The sequence below is a fragment of the Eublepharis macularius genome, chromosome 13 (genome assembly GCF_028583425.1).
Source record: "Eublepharis macularius isolate TG4126 chromosome 13, MPM_Emac_v1.0, whole genome shotgun sequence".
In the NCBI taxonomy this organism is placed as follows: Eukaryota; Metazoa; Chordata; class Lepidosauria; order Squamata; family Eublepharidae; genus Eublepharis; species Eublepharis macularius.
Genome location: NC_072802.1, coordinates 8,005,107 through 8,028,788, shown reverse-complemented (window position 1 = coordinate 8,028,788; position 23,682 = coordinate 8,005,107). Strand labels below are relative to the sequence as shown.

The following is a 23,682-nucleotide window of genomic DNA, read 5'->3' as shown; positions in this document are numbered from 1 at the left end:
AAATGAAGTTATCTGAAACGGATTTCAAAACTCTCCCTGCCAAGTCCCCCCCCCTCTAAGGAAGTCTGTGGGTATCTGTGTTGAGCAAAGCTTTCAGATAATGGAATATAATTTTACAAACAACACCCTGGTGAAAATCTTATAGCCTCTAGTCTTCCCCTTTTCTTTAAATCACTGATAATTCCCACCAGAAACAGAACTTTCTGGAAACAGACCAATCAGTTTTCCACCAAGGAATTTTATTGATGTTTGGCTAGCCAGATGAAACAATAAAAATGTTGGAGGCTCTGACAGCCTGGTTTCAGTTGACTAAGTTACGATGCTGGCATTGGCTCAGACAGGATAATCTTTCCTATATGCCATAAAAGTCTGTTGTACCAGACCAAGAACCTCGCATCTCCGAGCTTGCCAGGGAAAGGAATTTTCCCCAGCCTGCAGCATATCCCTCATGGCAGAGCCTCCCACCATTTCAGATTTTGCAAAGGCTGTAGGGTTGATGCCAGTTGTTTAGATGATGTCCCACAGGAGCAAAAATGAATCACAAAACACACAATACTTATATGCTTGGTTCTGATGCTTGCTTTGGACAAATATCTTGTTCCTGTGGGGGTAGAGCAGGCAAGATAGCCCCCACCTACCCACCCCTGGTGTTCTGTGTGGGGCGTTCATGAACAGTCCCTCTGTGGGCTTTGGACTAGGTAAGCATCCAAGTATCATTCGCGGGAATGGTTTGTCTCTACACAAGCGCCTTGATTCCTCGGGTGGGCACCAAGACCTGCCCTCTGTCGGGTGAGGCAGGGCACTGTTTGTAACCTATTTGATGTACAGGAGTTAGCAAAGCCACATTCAGATTTGGAAAGCCTCCTCTGGGACTCAAGTTCTTTTTTCCTCGTCTTTATATTTGTGAACAAATAAATAGTCTGCAATGCTTACCAGTGACTCTTAATGTAAAATTGCATTGCTCGTTGCCACGCACTTGACAGATTTCAGGTCTAATTGAACAAGGCTGATGTTTTCTTGCTAGTTCAGTTGCAGCCCTGGAGGCCCAACAGCGGGGCAGTTTTCCACCCCCTTCCCCCTTCCTCCTCCTCACCCACACTGCCCCAGTACAAATGAGGGGAGAGGGTGGAAGACAGTCACACAAGTTATGCCTGTTTTTGCTGTCTCCTGTTTAGTGCACCTTAGGGCTCAGTTGGGAGATGGATTTCAGAGCCTCCACTTCTTAGTCTTCCCAAGGTTATCCTGCAGGTCCCAATTCTCAGAGGAAAGAGTACAATATCCGATCCACACACATTGGTAGCAGTAGCCCTCCTTTGGGACAGATAGCCAAGCCAGGCTTTTTTTCACCCACTTCCTTGCTCCACAATCCTTTTAGAAAGGTCAGAAAGCATTATGAGTATCCCTCCAGCACACTAAAAGAGAGTGGTCTTGTAACAAGAGTTGCACAAGGGGATATAAACTGACTGATCTCAGGGTGATTCACACGTGCGCATTCATCTGAAGCAGGGTTTCTCTCTACCTCTGTGCCCTTGATGATTGGCAAGTGATTGTGTGAACCTACCCCACCAAAAAGCATTCTATCCGAGATGATCTGGACATTCTGTCATGCTGTATTTGTAGCTGACCATTCGCACGTAGTTTGCCAACAATGGACATTGCAGCGATCAACATATAATGAACATGCTTGGGTAACCAGAAAGTCTGGAGTGGGGACAAGTTCCCTAGAATAAGCGAAGTCATCTGTCTGTACTCTGCAAATGTTTTGAGTAGAGCCAGAAATCTCCTGTGACGTTCTTCAGAAGTGGACTCCAGGAGCCAGCCCTGAGTGCCAGAACTTCTGCTAGTCTTTGCCATACTTGTGTCAAGTTCAACTAAATTCTCAGTGCAAAACCTGAGGTCTTGCTGTTGGTTCCAGGTGTGAGGCCAGATTAACAAAGGGCCTTTCCATACTGTTCCTAGGCAGTTTCAGCTCCCATGTATCATTCCTCTTTTCAGACTGAGTGCTGGAAATTACTGCACAGCAAACTGTGGCATGGGGCAGTTGAGCAGTTGGGTGGAACTTTGTCCTTGTGATGCAACATTTCAGGCTCATGCTTGGATGGTTAAGTATTCAAGGGGCATCTAGATTGCTTGACAGGGAACTCGGAGAGGCAATTCCAAAAGTCACATTTCAAAGTGATTTAACTGGGCCTACTTCCTCCAAACAAATGCTCTTCCCTTAACCTCCCCCACCCGCGCTTCAGAACCCCAAGAGAATCTCCAGTGTGCAATGATGGATTCCGTCTTACATGTTTGTTTGATTAATTTTATCCTAGCATTTTCATTTTTCTTGATACCTTTCAAAAATTGTACATTAAGATTATTTCAGTTGAAAAATATGAGATTTAAAGCAATCAGACCCTAATCTGCAACTGCAGTTCATGACCAAATATTGGCATACTTAATATAGATTTTTTTTAAGTTGCATGTTGGCACTGTACTCAGGCATCTAAGAATGTGAGCTAGTCCAAGCACACTCTTGACAGGAACATCCAATTTGATTATATTTTTTGCATAAGTGTGTAGTCCTCAGGGTTGCAGTTTTTAAAACCTTTGTTGAGTACCAGTCTTGGAGTAACTGCAGCCAGATGGTTAGGCGAAGACATCGCTGGCCTTCCTTGCTTATGAGGTCACCTCATTTCCAGGTTGAGCATCAAAGAAAAAAAATGAATATAGTGGTTAAAAGTGACAGGACTCTAAACTGGAGAATCGGGTTTGATTCTCCACTCTACCAGTTGAAACTAGCTGGGTGACCTTGGGTCAGTCACAGCTCTCTCAGAGCTCTCTCAGCCCTGGGAGTGTGCACAGGGGAAAAAATTGGTTTTCCCACTTTGGTTTTACCCAAAGCAGGAAAATGATTTGTAATACCCCGAAAGCCAAAGTGGCAAGCTGCTTCAGCTTCAGGTATTTAAATCATTTTGGTATGCTTTGTAAATATTTGGCACATACCGAAGTGAGGGGGAAAGCTGTCTCCCAGCCCCCCCCCCCAGTCCTCCCGTCCACCCCCACCCCACTTTCCTGGCCGTGGAACCAGAAAAAACCAGCTGGACGGCGGGGAAGGCTGGAGCTGGCGCCTCTGCCGCTGGCGCCACCTCTGCCACCGCAGCAGTGGCCTGCAAATTGGCAGGGAAGGCCGCAGCTGGCCCTACCGGCGCCTGTGCGGCCTCTTCCGCTGCAGCAGTGGCCAGAGGAGTAGTGGGAAGGCCACAGCCGGCACCTCCACCAGCGGCGCTGCCTCCTCTGTCACCGCCATGGCCAGCTGGACGGCAGGGAAGGCCGGAGTCGCCTCCTCCACCGCAGCAGCGCCGCAACAAAGGGCCAGGTAAGTGGGGTGGTGGGTGGGAGGGAGCCCTTTAAAGCCCCCGAAGCAATACGAATCACTTTGGGAAACTTAGATTCGGGGTTTCTGAATCTTTACGAATTGGGTCCGATTCGAGCATTTATCCTGAATCGGATACCCGAAGTGCACATCCCTACTCAGCCCCACCTACCTCACAGGGTGACTGTTGTGGGGATAATAATAACACACTTTGTAAACCACTTTGAGTGGGCATTAAGTAGTCCTGAAGGGTGGTATATAAATCAAATGTTATCATGGTCTTTCCCATTGAGTTTAGGGACATTCCCAGAGCCAGTTTGGTATAGTGGTTAGGAACAGCAGGACTAATCTGGAGAGCTGGGTTTGATTCCCCACTCCTCCTCTTGAAGCTAGCTGTGTGACCTTGGTTAGTCACAGCTCTCTCAGAGCTCTCTCAGCCCCACCCACCTCACAGGATGATTGTTGTGATAATAACTCACTTTGTAGACCGCTCTGAGTGGGTGTTAAGTTGTCCTGAAGGGTGGTGTCATGTCTGCCTACCATTCATCCATGCCATTCATATATTCTTTGCTCTCTGTATTGATCTGACCAATGTATTAATGTATTAATACCGTGTGCTTTCATGTCATGCTCATAAACTGTAACCATTATAATCATGCCATCCTTGGCCTGCCTATAAACAAAAGTACTAATGCTGAGCCTGTTATCTCTGGAGTCTGCTTGTTGACCTTGCAGCTGTACAGTAACTTTTCACAAGAGACAGAGGGAGTTGGATTCCTTGTAATCTTTTACCTTTCTCTGCCCAGACAAAGCTATTGTGTTCTCATGAGACTTTGGGATTTTCGCGCCTAGTTGCTGACTGCCCAAGGGGAGGGAGGAATCATGCTCCTTATATCAAAGTGCATATCCTTGTATCTTCATTCCTGCCAACTTATCCATCTATGGATATACTCATGTCCTTACTGGATCTCTATAATCCAATGCACTGTAATGCTTGCTGTGAGGGGTTTGGGGGTCTATCTGCCATGGACTGCCGTCCCTAGAACTGACAGGCGGTATATAAATCAAATGTTGTTGCTGCTGTTAGAACCCACTTACCTGTACCAACCACCAATGTGGATGTGTATTTTCAATGAAAATTTACTAGTTGTTAGCACCAGAAATATATAAATTGAATAAGAGTTGTTAGTTCTAAGTTAGGAAACTTACCTCTGAGTTTGTAATAAACACTGTGCTGAACTTACAATAATGAAGGCTTTCCTAAAATAAGGAAGGCTCTGCAGAAGGGACTGTGCCGGCTGCGTGAAAGTGGAGAGCAATGAATAATTTATTTCATACACCTTGAACTAAATTGTAGGCACGTTTTGTTTCAGAAGAATTAAGAATGTTAATAGTTTGCAATCACCCTTGGTGATCTGTCCTCTTTTATAGCTTTTATTATTGTTGTTTATATTATTGTTATTGTTATTTATAATCTTTCTCACTGAGATCCGAGGCAGATTGCAATTCTGCAAGTGAATACAGTATAATCAATAGCTAGAACATTCACAGAGCAAAATACAACATGATCAACAGTTAGAACTTCCAGTGAAAACAGATACAATAGGGTATTGTAGCCACAAAAATGAAAAAAATAGGGGAAAGCCAAAGGCATAGATGTAACCTTTCTGAATTTAAGTGCAAGTAATTAACATGACATCTTTAGGATCTGGGCCCTGGCTGGAGAAGTCCACCATAAGGGAGGAAATGGCAGAGGTCTTGAACTGTCTTAGGAGTCAAGGTGAATAGCTTCCAGGGGCCAGATAGAGCTCCCTAGATGCTCGAGGCTTATGTCAAAATAGCACAAAATCCCATAACCTCTGTTTAGCCTGAACTGCATAGTTAGAGGACAGAAAAGAGACTCTGGAAGACCCGGGTTCAGATTCTCTCCATGCCATGGAACCTTGCTGGCTGACCTTTGTTTGTCATACACTCTCATCCTCACCTACCTCACAGACCTGTTGTGAGGAGAAAGTAGAGGAGAGAAGAAAGATTTGAGCTGCACTGGGTCCCCACTGGGGAGAATGGTGGGGTATAAATGATGTAAGTAAGTAAGTAAATAAATAAAGAGCCTGGCTGACTGATGTGCTCTCAGTGCTGAAGCTGGCCCATTTCTCACTACTTTGGTAGGAGGGAATGGAACCTTTATGCACACACTACCTCAGTATGGCATTTGGGGGTTATGTGGTGTCATTTCCTTGGAAGGAGAAGGAGGAGATGGGCAGTCAGCCACTACATCTTTGATTTTAAGGCACTGCCAAGGTAACTGAGCTCTTGATCTCAGGGATTCCCCCCCCCCCCCACAAAAAAAATGCCAGAGCAAAAGGCTGGGGTGTGTCTCTTCCAAAGAATTCTTCATACCAAACAATAATCGTTCTTGGCTTTTCATTTCCCTACCAAAATCCCATTAATTTCTTTGCTCCAAGCAGTTTCCAAGAAAGGGCAGTTCTGCGTATTATGAGGCACGTGTCTTTGTGTGTGCGCATGGGTGTTTCCAGAAGCAAACATGAAGTGTGGAAGACATGGATTCATGTCTGTGTGCATCTTTAAACATTTGTTTGTGCATATTTGGGAACTCTCGTTAGGCAAGGTTGCCTTCATAAACAGTAGAAATTCATGTACTATGGCAGCTGCCTTTGGCTGATTTTCCCTTTCCCTCCAGATTATATCCAGAAAGAGAGAAAGACGGACAGTGCCAGCTGTGAGAAATCAGTGTTTCCTGTTAGTGTGCCCCTTGACCATTTCCTTCTGCTCACTGACCCCCCTATCTCTGTCCCTGGGCCAGTGGGTGTCCCCTTGACCTTGCTGACTGCCACCATTTGACCCTACTGATCCCACCTTTGGCTTGGTGGATCCTGGCCCGGCTGGAGCTTGTCCCTTGCAGGGCTTGTATTTCCAAGAGCTGGCATTCCTAATCCAGCCTGGACTTTTTGAAGATTGTTTGGAAGCTTCAACAGGTGCAAAAATGCAGCAGTGATTTTGTTTGCTGGATCAAATTTGGGAGAACATGGCTTGCCAGTTTTGAAAGAGCAGCACAAGCTGTCAATTTGTGTCTGGGCACAATTCAAAATGGTGGTTATTCCCTTTAAATCCCTGACTGACCTGTCCAGAGTCTTTGAAGGACTGCTTGCTTCCTTTCCCTGTCTTTCAACTGCTGTCACTGCCAAAGAGCTTCTTTCTCAGAACTCCAGAGGGAAAGGAAACTGTTTTCACCTGGCTTAGAAAGTCTGTTGAGAAGAAGCGCTCAACTTGTAGGAAATGTTTCCTTTTTCTTTGGAGCATTAACTCTTGGAGTTACGTCTGTACCTCCTTTCACAAGAGGGTTTATGTTCTATAGAAGCCTGTGGGGACTGATGTAATTGAACCGACTCTTGTAAATCTCTAGTTGCTTCCATGCCTCTGAGACGCTTGTGTCTGGATCTCCAGGTACTCTTTGGTGCTCCAGTTTCCAGGGATTCTCTACCGTTTGAACTTTTAAGAACAATTTGCTGGTTCAAATTGTGTGCCATTTGGGCGAGTGCAATATGCATGTATTTGTTTTAAGGCTGCAAAGGCTGCAATTATTATCTTTAAGAACTTTCTGTTGTTTGGGTTAGTGCATTACTGGAATTACTAGAGTTGACTAAAAACATTTTTTCCTGCTTTTGTCTGCTGGTTAGACATAACAATCATAGCTTAGTGAAAGCTTTAATTGATGATCAGATTACACTTTTTGGAAATGAGCTATAAAAGATACCCGTGGCTTGTTTCTTTTTTTCCTTCTTATTTTAAGTAAAGGATCGATTATTCTTTCTGGGTATTAAATATTATGGGCAGGATGTGAGGGTTTAAATTCCAGCCACCTACCATTTATGCAACTTAAATTGAACAATTCCTGGGCACAACACTGAGTTTCATGCGCTCTTGGGAGACAGTGCCCAAGTAGTACAGGTCTGGATCTAGACCAGAGAGGCCTGTGTTCAAATCCCTTACTAACCAATCATTGTCTACCAGACCAAACAACTAAACAGGAGAGTGGGAAGATAAAATGTGGCGAGGTTCAACCATTCCCCACAAGATTAAAACATATGAACATAAATAAAAGGCTGCTAAGTGAATTTATGGCAGAGACAAAATTTAAACGGGACTTCCGTCATTGGAGCTCAGCTTAGTAGCTGCCCTTCTGCATCAGTTAATGAATCATGGTATTGTTGGTAGGTGTGAAAGTAATGAATGCCTAAGCTGAAACAGAAAAGATCTAGACAGAATCAGAAAGATTTCAGACCTTGGCTGGAATCCTCCCTCTTTCATGTAGAAAACATCTGGGAAATTTCTCCCTTGTCATTCCCCCAACCTTGGGCGTGTCTGCAGCGCTCGTTTCCTGCATATCAAGGTTTTGAGTAAAGTGGATACAGCTTGCAGCGCGTGCACTGAAAACATTGGGCGATCTGCAGGGCATCATTGGAATGGGATATTTGCCTTGTGTGGATCAAGCTTTCCTTCTGCTAGGCTTGCCAACCTCCAGGTGGGGCTTGGAAATCTCCTGGAATTATATCTGGAATTTCAGCTGATCTCCAGACTACAGAAAATGGAGAACTGGAGAAAATGGCTCCTTTGACGGGTAGACTGTATCGTATTTTACCCCACTGAGGTCCCTCCACTCTACAAATCCCGTTCTCCCAAACACCACCCACAAATCTCTAGGAATTTCCTGACCTGGAGTTGGGAAATTTTTGCCATCTCTTGACACTCTCCGCTGCCTATTCCCTGTGATACCAAAGATGATGATTTATTCAAATGGTCCTCTGTTTGCCTGAAATATTAGGAGGCGTGCGTTTATGTGTTTCTTTAGGGACCAGGCCTATGGTCAAGGGTTGTAACCTTGTATCCGCAGCTTATTCTCTAAATTACAACTTTGGGAGATTTTTCTTTAATCAGCTGCCACTAATCCAAATGGGCTGTCCTGATGAATTCCTATTCTTCTTTCCGCTTCCTTGGCATTTGGGTTCTGCCTTAATATTCTCCATATAAATCAAAGAATCGATTTGTCACTATCATTAGCACAGCAGAGCCTTTAAGCACATAGGTATATGTAGAGAAATTCGAATCCATAAGGAACAGTAAATGAACAGATAAAAATAGATTTATTATTAGGAAATCAAATCACCCAGAAATCAGATTTAAACATAAAGAAGGTTTTCTAAATTTGGCTTTAGAAACAAACTTTCTTTATACCAGAATGAGACAAAGAAACACAGCGCACACGAAACTTATGTGTTCAGCAACAGTAATTGACTTGTTTGTATGCACACTTTCTTGATACACTGAACATTTAACATTTTGTAGCAATCAGGATCAAAGAGGTTCTGCAGTGTTCTCTTGGTAGCTGAGAAGTCAGCAAAGATAAAATATTCAGGCAGGTTTGAGAGGTATTAAGGAACAAAAAAGATGGAAGAGATAGCATTGTACTAGATTGTTCTTTGCCAAGTCAAATATCCAAACTATCCAATAGTAATGGGTGGCTCCACTATATGGATTAAAAAAACCTCTAAGGCAGGATATCCAGGACTAAGGTATATCTTTCTCTAAGCTAGGAGTAATACTCAGCATTGCAGAAAAATATGAGAACTAAAAATACATGGGGTTTTAACCCCCATCTCCTGAAAGTAAAAACAATCTGAGCATGTGCAGACATTGGCAGGGGAAACGGATATTTGGGTGGCACAACTCAAATGGTGTCTGACATTCCTGGCCCCAACCAGGAGGTAAAGGGGTGGGGTTGGGGGGAAGAGAAGGCAGGAGATAATGTATGGGCTGCAAGGGGTAGGGGGAGAAGAGCTTTACTGCAAGGGAGAGAGAACATAGGGATTGCAAAGGCAAAAGGAGATTTGCAGGGAATGGGGATCAGCAAGGCTGGGAGGGAAGGAGGAACAAGAAGACAGCACGGCAGGTGGGGTGGGGGTGGGGGAGCAGATTTTCTCCTCCCTTGCAAAACGCAATAATTTCATCTCCTGTGTATAGAGAGAGGGACCCCTCCCCCTGCAGCAGTCTAAAAGTATCCATCTGGCTTCCTCTTTCCCCGCCTGACAGATCATAAGCATCCTGACAATCACAGCAAGCAACATATCAGGGATCTACTTCTGCATTGCTTTCAACAAGGTTGGCACGGATGAGAGAAGCATCAAATTCTATGTCTCAGGTAAGACACCTGGGTGACATGAAAGGGCTGCTTCACACATTAGAGACTAAGGCTCTGGTTTGGCAGAGATACATCCATGTTCACTCATTGGGGCATGTCACGGCCAGTCGTCATGCCTGCCAGGTGTAGCTTTTTTTGACCATTCACTTCACACTCACCTGTTTCACCTGCGTGATGAACAAATCACACCATCCAGGACTCATCAAGTGAAACTCAGCCCATCAAGCATGTATTGTGGCCAACGGGGAGGGGGAGGGAAATAACCCTGCTTCACTTCCCACCCACCCACCCACCCACCCCTCGGGCAGTCCCAAGTTGGTTTCAAAACTTGTAAAGCTCTGGTAGGCCACAAGACGTGGCTGGTGTGTTGTGTTCCGCTCAGTGGGTCACAAGTGACACAGGTGTGTTTTGTGGACTCTTTCCTTTCTGCGTTCCATGTGACACAGTGAAGCTCTTCTGCAAACAGGTTTCTCCAGATTCTTCAAGGGAAGGGAGGTCAGGGCAACGGCCCAGGCATCCAGGACTGGAAGGACTTGAGGCCTGAAGTCAGTATACACAATTCCAGCCCTCGTGATCTAGAGCTGATTTTAAAAGCATCACACAAGGGCTGGGCCCTGCTCCTGCTCACCATGTTTGTCTAAACTGGGCTCCAGCATGCATGCAGAGGCACCAGTCAGAAGGGCAGGTGGTGGCTAAGTCAGACAGGGAAGACAGGCCAATCCTACACCTACCAATCCTACACCTACCTACCAACCTGAGTGGACCCTGCTTGCTCCTGGGCACCAGTAGCCCTCCAGGTCAGTGGTCCATTGGGAACTTTTCTGGTGAGTTAAAGAGCTGATTTGTCCCTGCATGATGGGCGGGGGGTGGGGGGAGGCCCAGACCTGGATTGTCCAGGTGAACCTGATCTTGTCAGATCTCAGACGTTACGCAGGGTTGGCCTTGGATGTAATTGGATGGGAGACCTCCAGCGAAGACCAGGGTTGCAGAGGCAGGCAATGGCAAACCATGTTTTTTGCCATGAAAACTTCACCATGGGTCTCCATAAGTCAACTCTGACTTGAGGGCACCACACACACATAAGGGGGGGGGCACCAGAAGGCACAGTCTCCTCCTTCTCCCAATATTCATTGTATGTGTTGTTTCCCGTGCAAAGGCTACTTAACATGTTTTCTAGAGCTGCAACCATTCATGGCTTTGGTTGGTAGATTAATCAATTAAAACTTCTGCCTGGTGAACTGGTGGCTTCCAGTTTTCGTCAACAGTGGCCATTATTAATCGGGCTTCATGTCAAGGGAATACTTGCTTATATTTTGAGGCTATTTGGTTCTGATGCATTTCTGGAAATGAAATGAAAGGGGAAAGCCTTTTTTAAAACCACTCAGTAATAAGGGTGAGAGCACCACCTCTGGAGGCACTGTAGGAGCAAACCAGCAGGAAGCTCTCCTGCACAAACCCCGGGGAAATAAACAGAAGCACGTGCTTGTGCAGGAGAACTTCCTTTTAGACATTGCCCTTGGAGAACGACTGGGTGTCTTTACACAAAGCTTTTAAGCCATACCTTAGAGACATTTGATAAGATGTGGTGCCAAATTCCCAAAGAGGGGGAGTTACAAACCGTTGCCGCAGGCAGTTGGTTCATTCCTCACATGTTTTTGAGGACATGTAAAAGCATCTGGGTTGTTTCAGATTGGCAAGTGGATTTCTCCGGTCCCTTCTGACTGCAAGCAACTCAGCCACCCCAGGCAAGCTCAGCTGTGGAACTTGCGAAGCACATCAGTTTTAAATTATGCAGAGTATTGTGCAAAGGACAGGAAATTAAAACCAATTAATTCCTTGTAAATACAAATGGAACCAGACTTCCTTTTGATTTATGCTGACAAGTTACCTTCCCCAACCACACATTTCACCATTTGCAATAGGGAATCCCAAACAATTTAGAACTACTAAGTTGTAATAAAAAGCAAAGGCAAACGTACAGAGACTGTTGACAGAAGAGAAAATGCCACATGACATATATTTACAGGAGGGTTTTTTTCTTAGAAGTTTTGCATCTGCTCAGAATAAGAATGCTAATTGCATTTATGTCTGGAGCATATAAACAAAGTCGTGCAAAATACAAGCAAAATAAAAATACACTCTTGAGGGTAAAATTTTCATCTTACAGTGAGGCATGCAGAGAGACAAGTGCTTTTTCACATGCCAGTTACAGCCAGCAGTTTTCTTGGAAGAAGTTGGAATAATGTTGCAGAAACCCCCATGAAAACCTGAAATAAAGAAATTAGCCTAGGCAGAAGGTTGAAAAACTTGGCTGGTGTGCCTAAGGGATGAGTGTCTGAGACTCTTTCAAGACTGAGGCTAAGAACTTGGGGACTTGTTAGAAATGTTGGATTGGAAATAAAATTGTTTCATACATGACATATTAGGATATTAAATGTGCGGGGGGGGACCTGCTGGTTCGTGCCAGTGATCCATTGACGGTGGGACAGTTAGGATATTTTAGACTCTGGGCTTAAACCTCCCTCTTTTAAGATGGTAATATAGACTTTAAATCAGAAGTGTAAAATGAACATTTAGCAGGCTTGCCTCATTTGCCTCTCTCTCTGCCTTCTCAGATAAACACCCTTGGAAGTAACTGTGCTCAATCGGGTTTGCTAGTTGCATCCTGCTGCAGGGAAAGGGGGGCTTCTGCTCAGTCTGTGCCCCAAATTTCCACCCCAAAGGACATCCCTGACCACACCACTGTCCCACTAGTCTGACATCCTTTTCAAACAGTTGCAGGGAGATGCTTCTGGGAAGCTCCATCTCTCTGCTTGAGCTGGCCTAGAATAGTCTGAGTCTAGTGTGTATCAGGGGAGCAACAGGCACACTCCTTTGCTTGTCTCCATCACACAGCTATGTCCATTCCAAGCTGCATTAGGTTGCTTTGCACAGTGACTTTTATAGTAGAACTTGCTGCTGCTTTAGGGGTATGCCTGTGAGAAATGGCATACCACCAGGGCCCAAGGGGCTGAGGGGGTCCCAGCTTGCAAGTCTGTTAACATGTATGATACTGTAGGCCCTGACTTGGATAGTCCAGGTGAGCCTGATCTCGTCGGCTCTCAGAAGCTAAGCAGGGTCGACCTTGGTTAGTAACTGGACGGGAGGCCTCCAGCAAAGACCAGAGTTGCAGAGGCAGGCAGTGGCAAACCACCTCTGATAGTCTCTTGCCAGGTGTTGCCATACGTCAGCTGTGACTTGAGGGCTCTCTCCACTCCATGTTACTATAGAAATAAAATTGACTGTTTCCTTCATGAGATTATCTACACAGGAACAATCCTGTGTCGATAATCCACACAGCCATTCCTAGTGTGGCTGCAGATAAAACTCCGCAGCAGCAGCAGCAGCAGGGCCGCCGCGAGGCTGGTTTGGCTGCAGTTTCCCTGCCCCAGTCCCCCACATACGGCCGTACCACCCCTCCACTGAGCCACCGGGGCTTTTGGAATTTTTTAAAACTGACACTAGAATATTGTTTTATCAACATACAGTTATACTGATAGGTGTAGCAGTTCCTCTGAAGTCCCAGCTTTCATGTTTTAAAGAGACGAACGGTGCAATCCTATGGAGAGTTATTCCAGTCTAAGCCCATTGACTTCAATGGGGTTAGACGGGAGTAACTCTCCATAGGATTGCACCGTTAGTCTCCTTTCCATTTTCCACATGGGAACGTGCTAGAGACTTTTTTTAAAAAAAATGAAAACTGGGGACTCCCGAGAACCTGCTGCACCTATAGGCACAACAGCGTATTGCTATAACGATAATCTTGTGCTGATTTTTTAAAATCTGCCCTGGGCCTGTTGGAAATGCAGGGAGGGCGGAATAAAAGTCGAAACTAAATAAATAAAAATAAATAAAAAATTAAACACTGGCTGGGGGAGAAAGGGTCAGGGTTTGGGGAGGGGACTTCTGCAGGGTGCAATGCCGTAGAGTCCACCCTCCAACGCAGCCATTTCCTTGGGGGAAAGTGATCTCTGTGGCCTGATCCGCTGTGATTCTGGGAGATCTCCAGGCTCCACTTGGAGGTTGGCAATCCTGCCCCCATCCCCCACACAACTGTGGTGCTTCTATTCAGCTCCCAATTTTCCCCCAACCAACTTGGCTGTGATTTTTTGGCAAAGAAAACCAGGCTGGCACCCGTGTGGACCGAAGAGTCCAGATCTTTATGGTTCCACTCAAGCTGGTCCCGTTCTCCCTGCTCTAGTCCCCTGCAGCAGCCATTTTCTCATGACGCTGGAGGGTTTTTTAAAAACACTTATCAACTATTGACCGTTGTCGTATAATGTTATAGCAGTCTGTTAGTTGGCTTCTCCAAATTCACAGGTTTCGTTTTTTAAAAAGTATTTAGCCCATTTTGCTGCAGTGATACACCTTTCCCCTTACGGCTCCATAATGGAGGACATTAAAGATGCAGGTTTTTAAAAAATGAAAGCTGGGAATTGAAGGAACCTGATGAAGAAATAGTTACAACGTCTGCCATGTGCTGATCTGTTTTTAAAAGCCCTCTGGTGGCAGAGGAAGTGACAGCTGCAGGAGACTAGGCAGGGGAAAGGCAAAGGAACCTGCCACGTGGAAGCCCTGTTGCAGCTGCAGTGTATGGGCAGCTGCAGCAGCAGCAGCAGTGGGGGACGCATACAAGCCCATCTCTGTGTGGAAACCCGCTCTGTTAATAGGCAATGGGCACCACACAAGAAGTCTGCATTCCCATTCCCCACCCCCCAAACGTTTGCACAGTAGTGACTAGAAAAACAATTGCACTTCCTACTAGTCCTTCCAACAACTACTACGGTAGGTCAGGCATTGCCCCTTGCTTGCATTCTTTATGGGAAACTGAATCTCGGAGAAGATGACATGTTCTCTTGGCAAACGCATGTTTCCAAACCCCGTTTACCAAGGCAGTATGGGGGCACAGAGGGGCACCTGCAAGGAACGATCAGGAGGTGCAGGGGCACTGCTTTCCTCCAGTCATCTCAAATGGCTGTTTCTTTAATTTTCTTTTTTGGGTGAGAGAGAAAGAATCGTCCATAATTCAGGTCTGGCTGTTCTGGGCAGACACTCTTTACATAAATCATTCCAGAGATACAAGCATGTAACTCATCCAGCCAATAGAAACTGAAATAACATATCTGGGGTGGGAGGAGAACACCTCAGGGTAAATATTTCAGTGCTCTGCATAGTAACTTGCATGTGGAGTTTGTGTTAACAATGACAGGGTTTGTAGTCAGGTCACAGGGCGAGACTCAAATATAACCCCCTCCCGGTGCCAGTCCCAAAGGCTCCGCCTGCATCGTGATGCCATCTCCGTAGCAAAACATCGTAACTCAGAAACTGGGAATCATGGCACTGTGGGGATCCAAGACCAAGGACAGCTGGTGATGACTGTCTGGCTTTTTTTACAAAAAAGCAGAGCTTTTCAAAATTGTTATATATTGTTATGTAGTTATATAGGATTTATAGTTATGGCTCTTTATGCCCATTGCTGGATCCCTGCCAGTGAATCCACCCAGGGTGAAGCAAGATCGACTCTCACCACAGCATAGATATGGGAGACAGTCAAGTGATGCACTCGCAGGTGCCCTTAATGGATGCCACTGACCTTGGGGCCCTTTTCAGAAGTTTAATTTTGGCACTCTAACCCTATGTAATGGCAGCGCAAAACTGCACATGGTCCTCCTAGTGCACCCAATTGCCATTTGCGTGAATGGGACAATGTGCCTATTTTCTATGTGCATGCAGCTTTGGTATGTGAAAATGCATTCCCTCAAAAATCTGGGGCTTCGTTCACACATACCAAAGCCGTATGCACACAGGCAATGCATATGTTGCCCCATTCACACAAAATGGGAACCCTCTGTGTTGGGAGGATCTTGTGCAGTGCGCACTGCTGTGACATTGCTCATGCTTGGAGCGCCAAAATTGAATGTTTCAAAAGGGCTTTAGCCACTGAGAACCCAGCTTGCTCCTCTTAGTGTCAGCCCCCCAAAGCCAACATCTCCTTAGTCTGTTTCTCTCTGGCGGCTTCTTGTTCGTGTTAGAGCAAGACAGAATGTTGGGTTCTGCTGACAGAGAAAGAGAGATTGACCATATCTAAGGGTGACGTTTCCCCCCGTTCTGTTTTCTGAGCCTGAACAGCATTCCCGGGTCTGCTGTTTGCCCCTTTAGGGGAGATGAAGAGCAAAGATCGTGCCTGTCCGCTGGCTGGACAATACTGCAAAACTGCAAGCTCTTGCCATCTTGGTTTGCTTTGTGGCTGTGCAGGGAGGATTTAGGGAGTTTAATCCTTCAGTCTTGCTAGTCAAAACTGGGCCCTCTGCTTTACTCGCATCATAGTGAAAAAAATACCTTTCTTTCAAAGACACACCTTTTCTCCTTTGAAATGTTAACAAGGAACCATCCGTGAGGGGTAGGGAGGATTATGGGTTAACCTCCTTCTCCCACCCCTCTATGGACCTAATGCAAACTAAGGCTGCCTGAACCTGTGATTTGTACAGAAGAAGACATGTCCTCTGGATCTCTTCTCTTTAATCCCTGAGACCTAGACAGCATTCCACATGAACCAAGCACGTGCCCTCTGTGTATACTCTGTGTATACGTAAAGTGCCATCAAGTTGCAGCTGACTTATGGTGATTCTTGCTGATATTTTCATGGCAAGAGACTAACAGAGGCGGTTTGCCATTGCCTGCTTCTGCAACCTTGATCTTTGTTGGAAGCCTCCCATCCAATAACTAACCAAGGCTGCCCCCACTTAGCTTCCATGATCTGACGAGATCAAGCTAGCTTGGGCCATCCATGTCACAGCCCTAGAACCCTACCCAGACACAAATCTGCCTAAGTTTTAGGCTAAATATCAAAGACAAAGAAGGGAGATAAAATAGAGGGGCTGGCAAATTCCCAGTTTGTACTTTGCTGTAGTCTTAAGATGGTAACGGAAGCAGCTGTTTGTAGGATGTCTTAATCTCAGTTCAGCCATTGTAGCTGTACATGTCAGCTAATTGCAGATGGTGTGTCTGGAATGATTAAAAACAGCTTTCAAAGCTGCTGTGATTGCCCAACAATGTACACATGCAGCAGTCTCCTTTATGCAGGGCTATGAAAACTGACTTACATTCTGGGGTAGAGAACTGGGCCTTTAACTTACTGGGAAAGTTTATGGTGGTGGCCTTGGAGGGCCAGTATTGGCCAGAAGCAAGCAAAGCCCCAGTGCAAGCAAAGCAGCATTAGGGCTGCTGTTAAACTGGGACATGGCTGAAGGTGGTACAGCAGGAGGTGATGGGCGGGTGCATATGCCCGTCTTTGCTGTTGACTTGGGTCACGAGGCATGCTCCTGGACTAACTTGCCAGTCTTCCTCTGCTTACATTGGATCACCCTCAGTGAGCTGTGACTCACAAAAGCTCATATCCTACCACAAATTTTGTTAGTTTTATAGGTGCTACTGGACTCTGGCTCTTTTGTACAGCCTTTGAAATGTTGGTCTCGAACAAGAAAGCAAACATCCCTTGATCTCAGTTGCATGTCAAGTCCTATGGTGTGTTGTTTTCTCCTCCTCCAGATATGCCCTCCAAACTACAGACGGATCAACAAATCACAGCCATCGTGGCAAGCAACGTTCAAATGACTTGCAAGGCCAACAAGTACATCTACAATGACCTGTCTTGGTATGATCCCACCTCTCGGGTCATCCCTCTTGCCTTGACACAGCAGAAAGTTGACAACTATTCCATTTCCTTGACGCTGGATATTAGGAACGTTTCACAAGCCCATGCCGGGCTGTACAAGTGCAGAGCTCGAAGCCATCTCAGCAGCACTGAGGAGCTGGAGAAAAGTACCTTGCTCCGCATCAAAGGTGAGTCTGGTAGAGTGACAGCAAGACCGGGAACAGGTTGAACCAAGCAGTTGCTCCCCGCCCCCAAGCAGCACTATGGGGCTGCTTGGCTTGGCTTGCTCCGGGCAGCCAAACCAACAACCCTGAAGGGCTTGTAGAATTTGTGACTCCACCAAGCTGAATGCAGCCTGCCAGCCAGCCAGGTCCAGAAGACTCCAACATTTCACAATTGAAAGAGAAAAGTGCTTGCAACACCTGTATTTTCATGCCAAGGATCACTGCCCCCCCAAGTTTCCTGACAATTCCTCTCTTCTCTACTGTGTGCTGTGATGCTTTACTTTGCAATAGGCTAGCTTTCATGGATTGAAAAGCCATGGACGGGGGTTGTTTGGTGCTTAACAGGGCTTTTTTTCAGGGGGAACGCGGGGGAACGGAGTTCCGGAACCTCTTGAAAATGGTCACATGGCTGATGGCCCCGCCCCCTGATCTCCAGACAGAGGGGAGTTGAGATTGCGCTCAGCGGCGCGGAGGGCAATCTGAACTCCCCTCTGTCTGGAGATCAGGGGGCGGGGCCACCAGCCATGTGACCATTTTCTCCGAGGGCAACCCACTGAGTTCCACCACCTCTTTTCCCAGAAAAAAAGCCGTGGTGCTAAAGGTATACAAACCAAATGTAATCGCCCCTACAATATGTTACAAATATGCTCAGCTGTGCAATGCATGGTGTTGTGTTCATGTGCTTTCATTTATGCTACAGACAAGATGTATCCACTCCATGCACAGAGATATGCAGACTCCGGGGCTGAAACAGCCTTGATCACCCTGGTGCATGACATGCGCCAGGAGATAGATGAGGGAGCACAACCCTGTTAATTCTCCTGGACTTCTCAGAAGCTTTTGATACCAGAGATCATGGTATCATCCTTATCCTTTCGGGGTTGGGACTGGGAGGCGCTGTTTTGCAAGGGTTCCAGTCCCACCTGAAGGGTAGGTTTTTGAGTGTGGTGCTGCTCTGCCCCTTGGCCTCTGGCCTACTGGGCACCCCTAGGTTCCATCTTGTCCCCCATGCTGCTGAGAGAGGTCATCTGAAGATCTGAGATATCAATATGCGGATGATGCTCAGCTCTATCTCACACTACCAGCAGATCCCAAGAGGCTGTGGAAACTGCGAACAGGTACTTAGAAGCAGGTTTGGAGGGCTAACAAGTTAATCCTGACAAAATGGAGGTGCTACTGATCACATGAAGGTCAGACCCAGGACATGAGTTATCTCCTGTTCTAGATGATGTTGCACTCCCTAAAGGAGCATGTTTGTAGATTAGGGGTGCTGCTGGACCCTGGTTTCTTGTTGGATAAAAGCTGGTGAGCCAGTGGTGGCGCTTTATAGGCAGGAAATTTCTTGCCACTGTAGTACATGCCTTGGTGGCATCTAGATTAGATTACTGCAATGTGTTTTACATGGGGCTGCCCTTGAAGACTGTCCAAAAGCTACAGTTGGTACAAAATGCTGCAGCCAGAATGTTGACTGGAGTGGCTCGTAAAGGAACATTTCACTCCAGTCTTATTTCATCTACAGTGGCTCCCAAGTTGCTTCTGGGCCCAATTCAAGGTGCTGGTATTGACTTTTAAAGCTCAATATGGCTTGAAGCCAGCATACCATAAGAGCCACTTTCTTCTAGATGAACCTACTTGTTCACTCTGGTCATCTTTGGAGGACCTCCTTCAGATGCCCCCGACATCTGAGTTTGTTGGGTAGCAACCCAAGAAAGGGTCTTCTCTGTCATGGTGCCAAAACTTTGGATCTCCCTCTCTAGGAGAATCATCTATCCTCCTCTGTTGCTGTCTTCCTCCAGCGGGTGAAGACTTTTCTGTTTAGTTTGGCACACTCCTAATAACTGTTACTAGCCCTCCCCCCATTCTTAGTGTTGTGTGTTTGTGGGTGTTTTTATTGAACTGTTTTAAATTTAAATTGTTTAAAATATTATTTTGAATTCTTTAATATTTGCTGCCTTGGGGGCCTATTTGGATAGAAAGGTAGCATACAATTTTTTTGAATGAAGGAATGAATGTGTATGCATGAAAAACCAGTTATGAGAATATGTGTGCATGAAAAACCAGCTACACTATACTGCACTGTCAGAATGAAACAAGGTGAAGCTGGACAGATGTGTTGACAAACAGATGAACAGTCCATCCAATAAATTACTAGTGAACAGGATGTGAGCCAAACTGGCGGGTTTTCGAGCATGCCTACTGAAAAGTATAGATGTATTTTGAAAAAAGAGTTACTAGTTCTCATGGTTTAGAAGAAAAAGTATGGCAGTGAGATTTCCTAAAGAAACCAAGGCAAAGAAACCTCCACGTCTATTCTATTTTCACATCATGTGATATTTAATCTTACTTTATAATTTATAATAAAAGAGAACTTTTGAATAGCAGGAGTTAAAAGCCACACCATGTGTTCTTCGTTAGGTAAGCCATATAAAAAGCCTCGACCGGCGGTTGTCAGACTTCCTAATATATCAAAAATTATTTGAGACACTTCAGTGCTAATATCTTCTTGTCACTAAATTGGTGAGCAAAGATATTCAAATAATATAAAAACAGAAATCTCTAATTTCTCAGAAATTGACAACCTCCTAATATCACACAAGAACCACACATGGCCAAACTGCATTCAGTTGCCCTCTGGTGTCCACAATTTTTATGGTAATTATGGGGCAAGATTCAAATTAAAGGCTTCTCCCCAGTTCATTATAAATCACCACAGAGTTTTTATTACCAAATAAATTTCTCCAAGCCTGCTGAAGCTGCAAAATTGTGATAACAAAAGTCAGAATTGAGAGTCAAATCCCACAGTGAAACCCACAAGGAGAAAAACACGAAATGCAAAGTAAAAATGCAGCAGTTTCTTAGCTGGTCACTGGATTTGCTGTAACTTTCTCTGGGTTAGGGGGAATTTCTCCAGCGGAACAAATGGGAAAGACAATTTCAGCTTTTTTAGCTGAGACAGCAGCAGTCATCTAGGTACCAGAAAACACTTTAACTGAAAAGAGCCACCTCTGTCATTTGCTTGGCACACAAGATTCAAGCTGCTTTGTGGAAGACATTGCAAAGGAACTGAGTCTTTTCTGTATTAGAGGAAAGTCTTTAAATAGTCCATATGGCTTAATCTGAAATGGAATCCTCCAGTCTTCAGCTGCCATGGAACGATAGTAGATCCAGAATGCAGGGGCAATTCATAGTATTCTGTCACCCCAAGCAAGGGTAACATCTTTTCTTGAACTTGGCCCAGTAAGGGATGCCAGTCCCCTACTGTGCCCCTGAGGGCCTGGAATGAGCAGAGTCCCTGAAGTGTGTCCAGCCATTCCTCATTGTGCAACCCCAAGCAATTACTTGGTCACCCTGACTAGAGTCCTGGTCTTGCTAGAATAAGTAAAGAGCCCATACAGTGATGGTGAAAGAAGGAGCTTGTCATTCATTCATTCGTTCATTCATTCATTCATGAAATATGTCTTCCACCTCTACAGACCTGCTCAAGGCAGCTAACAACTAAAACAATAAAACAAAACCAATCATGACAATAAAACAAGACATTAAAACAGTTAAACCAATTGAATAAAATAAATACAAGCAGATTCATAAAAATATGCCAATTAAAAACTAGCCAAGCCAATTAAAAGAGCCACGGTATGAAAGCACATAAAACAAAAGAGTTAAAAACGATGTTAATACAATATGCCTCAGGCTCAGAGCAGATCATAAAACAGCTTTTAAAAAGAACCTTTTAGTTTAAAAACCCACATAAAGAGAAATATTTTGGCTTGGTGCCTAAAAGAAAGTAAGGCGGGTGCCAGACTCCCCCGACAGGGAAGAAGTTCCATAGCAAGGCACCAGAGACAAAAAGACCTGTCACTGGTTGCCTCGCACCTTGCCTTTAAGGGTGGGAATACACAGACCAGGGCGTGAGAAGAGAATCTTCGTTGGTAGGCTGGACAGTATTTGTTTGAGGAGTTGGAGAAGATGGCCCCAGGTGCCCGGAAGTCATGCCTCTTTTTAGTTTGGGTTCTTCTCTCATGCCCCAAATATGATGAAATGGACACAATGATGTTTGCTAGAATGAAAATGTGCCCATCTTTAAGATGCCACAAGACTCCTGTTTGTTTTTGCCGCAACAGACTCTTCTCTGGAATTAATCGGAGTTGGTGTTTAACAGTTATATTCACTCCAGATGGTTACCGGGCGGAGCCAACTTCCTAGAAACCGCTCATCACCATGACTTGTGAAACAGCTTGAGGCGGCATGACGGGAAAGGAGCCTCCTCTCGCCCTTGCCCTCCTCCTTGACGCTGCCATTCCGCTCCAAGGCCTTCTTGCAGGGGGAGCCACTAGGATGGGGGGAGCCAAACGGCTTGAACCAGCCCAGCCCAAGGCCTGCTCAAAGCATCCATTGAAAGCAGCTTCTGGGCTGCATTTGTGGGATGGCGGAAATGCTTTGGCATTTAACGTGTACTGCAGCCATCTATTGAGCTGTTCTTGGCACCCATGAGGAGGAACAGTTGCATTCTCTTGAAAGCACTGTTTTTGGAGAATTGCTTTCATCTCAGTGCTGGGAATGTGATGGTGTTCACGCTTTAGCAAATCATTTCCCATTTGATTGGATAATATTCAGGTCATGTTATGTTTTTACTGACGCAATCTTTATATCACTTTATATCGCTTTCCCACGTTGTTTTGTTAAATGGATTTTATCTATCATAAATCAGTCATTAACTCAAGGCACCTCCCCTCGGCCACTCAAAGAGGCGGTTATGTGCCCATTAGTTAAAAAACCATCCCTAGACAAAAATGACGGGGCCAGTTATCACCCAATCTCTAATCTGCCCTTTCTAGGCAAAATTATTCAATCAAAAGTAGCAGACCAGCTCCAGGTCTTTTTGGATAACTCTGGTGCTCTAGACCCTTTTCAGTCTGGGCTATGAGACAGATATGGCTCTGGTGGCTTTAACTGATGACCTCCACCTGAATGTAGACAAAGGCCATTCTTCTTTCTTGCTCCTCCTGGATCTATCTGCAGTTTTTGATCATGCCTTCCTGTTGCAGCTGAAGTAGGTATCAGAAGATGTGCCTTTGACCAGTTTAAATCATTCCTCATGGGACGTACTGAAGGGGTTGCTGTTGGAGACCATCTGTCTTCAGTGTGGGAACTAACTTGCAGGATTCCACAGAGTGCAATCATACCCTCGTGTCATTCAACTTGTGTGTAAAACATTTAGGAGGCATAATTTGTAGCTTTGGGATGTCATCAATATGCAGACGACACCCAGCTCTATACCTCTCTGTCCAAATCCCCTGGAGATGCAATGCGGGTCCTCCTGAGCCACTGCCTGACTGCTGTGGTCAAATGACTGAAAGCAAACTGATTGAAACTGAACCCAGACAAGGCAGAGATTGTGCTGGTTGTGAAGCAGCCAGATATATTGAAGGACATTGCGCTCCGCACTTTTGGTGAGGTACAGTTTACCCTTGAAGACTTGGTTAAGAGCCGAGGGGTTATACAGGATCCAGCATTGCAGCTAGAGAAGCAAGTTAATGCAGCTGTGAAAAATGTCGTTTCCCTACTCATTTTAGCCCAGAATATGGCCTCTTGCCTTAACATGAACATGAATCCACGCTATGGTAATATCAAGACTAGACTACTGTAATGCATTCTATATAGGTCTTCCTTTTAAATCAACTCAAAGACTCCAGCTGGTGCAGAACACTGCAGCTTGATTATTAAGAGCTAAGTGAAGCACGTATATTAACCCCATGCTGCAGTCACTCCATTGGCTTCCCATCAGTTACCAGGCTCAATTCAAAATTTTGGCTGTCGTATAAGAAACCCTTCACAGCCTTGTTCCGCCATATCTATAAGGACCACCTCTCTCCTTATTCTCCACCACGACAGTTTTGCTCATCTGAACAGGTTCTTCTGCATGTGCCACCCTGTACAAAGGCAAAATCAACATCTGCCTGTACAGGCACATTCTCTGTGGTGGCTCCCACCTTATGGAACGGCCTGCCTGATGAGGTTAGGAAAGTTCCTACTCTCCTGGCTTTTCACAAACTTTGCAAAACTGAATTATTCAAGGCGGCTTTTTTATACAGGTAGGAGGGCTGTACCATAAGGAAATGGTTCAGTGAGACTATCAGCTATACTACTGTGTACTGTCTGTTGCTGTAAGTATGCTCCTACTGGATAGTTC

The 23,682-nt window shown here is 45.4% G+C and overlaps 1 protein-coding gene across 4 annotated transcripts in view; it reads left to right on the top strand.

The window, feature by feature from the left end:
- The window catches only part of LOC129341053 (vascular endothelial growth factor receptor kdr-like), a 281,338-nt gene that overhangs the window by 178,264 nt on the left and 79,392 nt on the right, over window positions 1–23,682 (top strand). For all 4 annotated transcript variants that reach the window (XM_054995953.1, XM_054995952.1, XM_054995951.1 and 1 more), the window contains exons 12-13: window positions 9,467–9,575; window positions 17,163–17,456. In XM_054995953.1, the coding sequence (XP_054851928.1) occupies window positions 9,467–9,575; window positions 17,163–17,456 (403 nt within the window). The remainder of the gene's footprint in view (window positions 1–9,466; window positions 9,576–17,162; window positions 17,457–23,682) is intronic.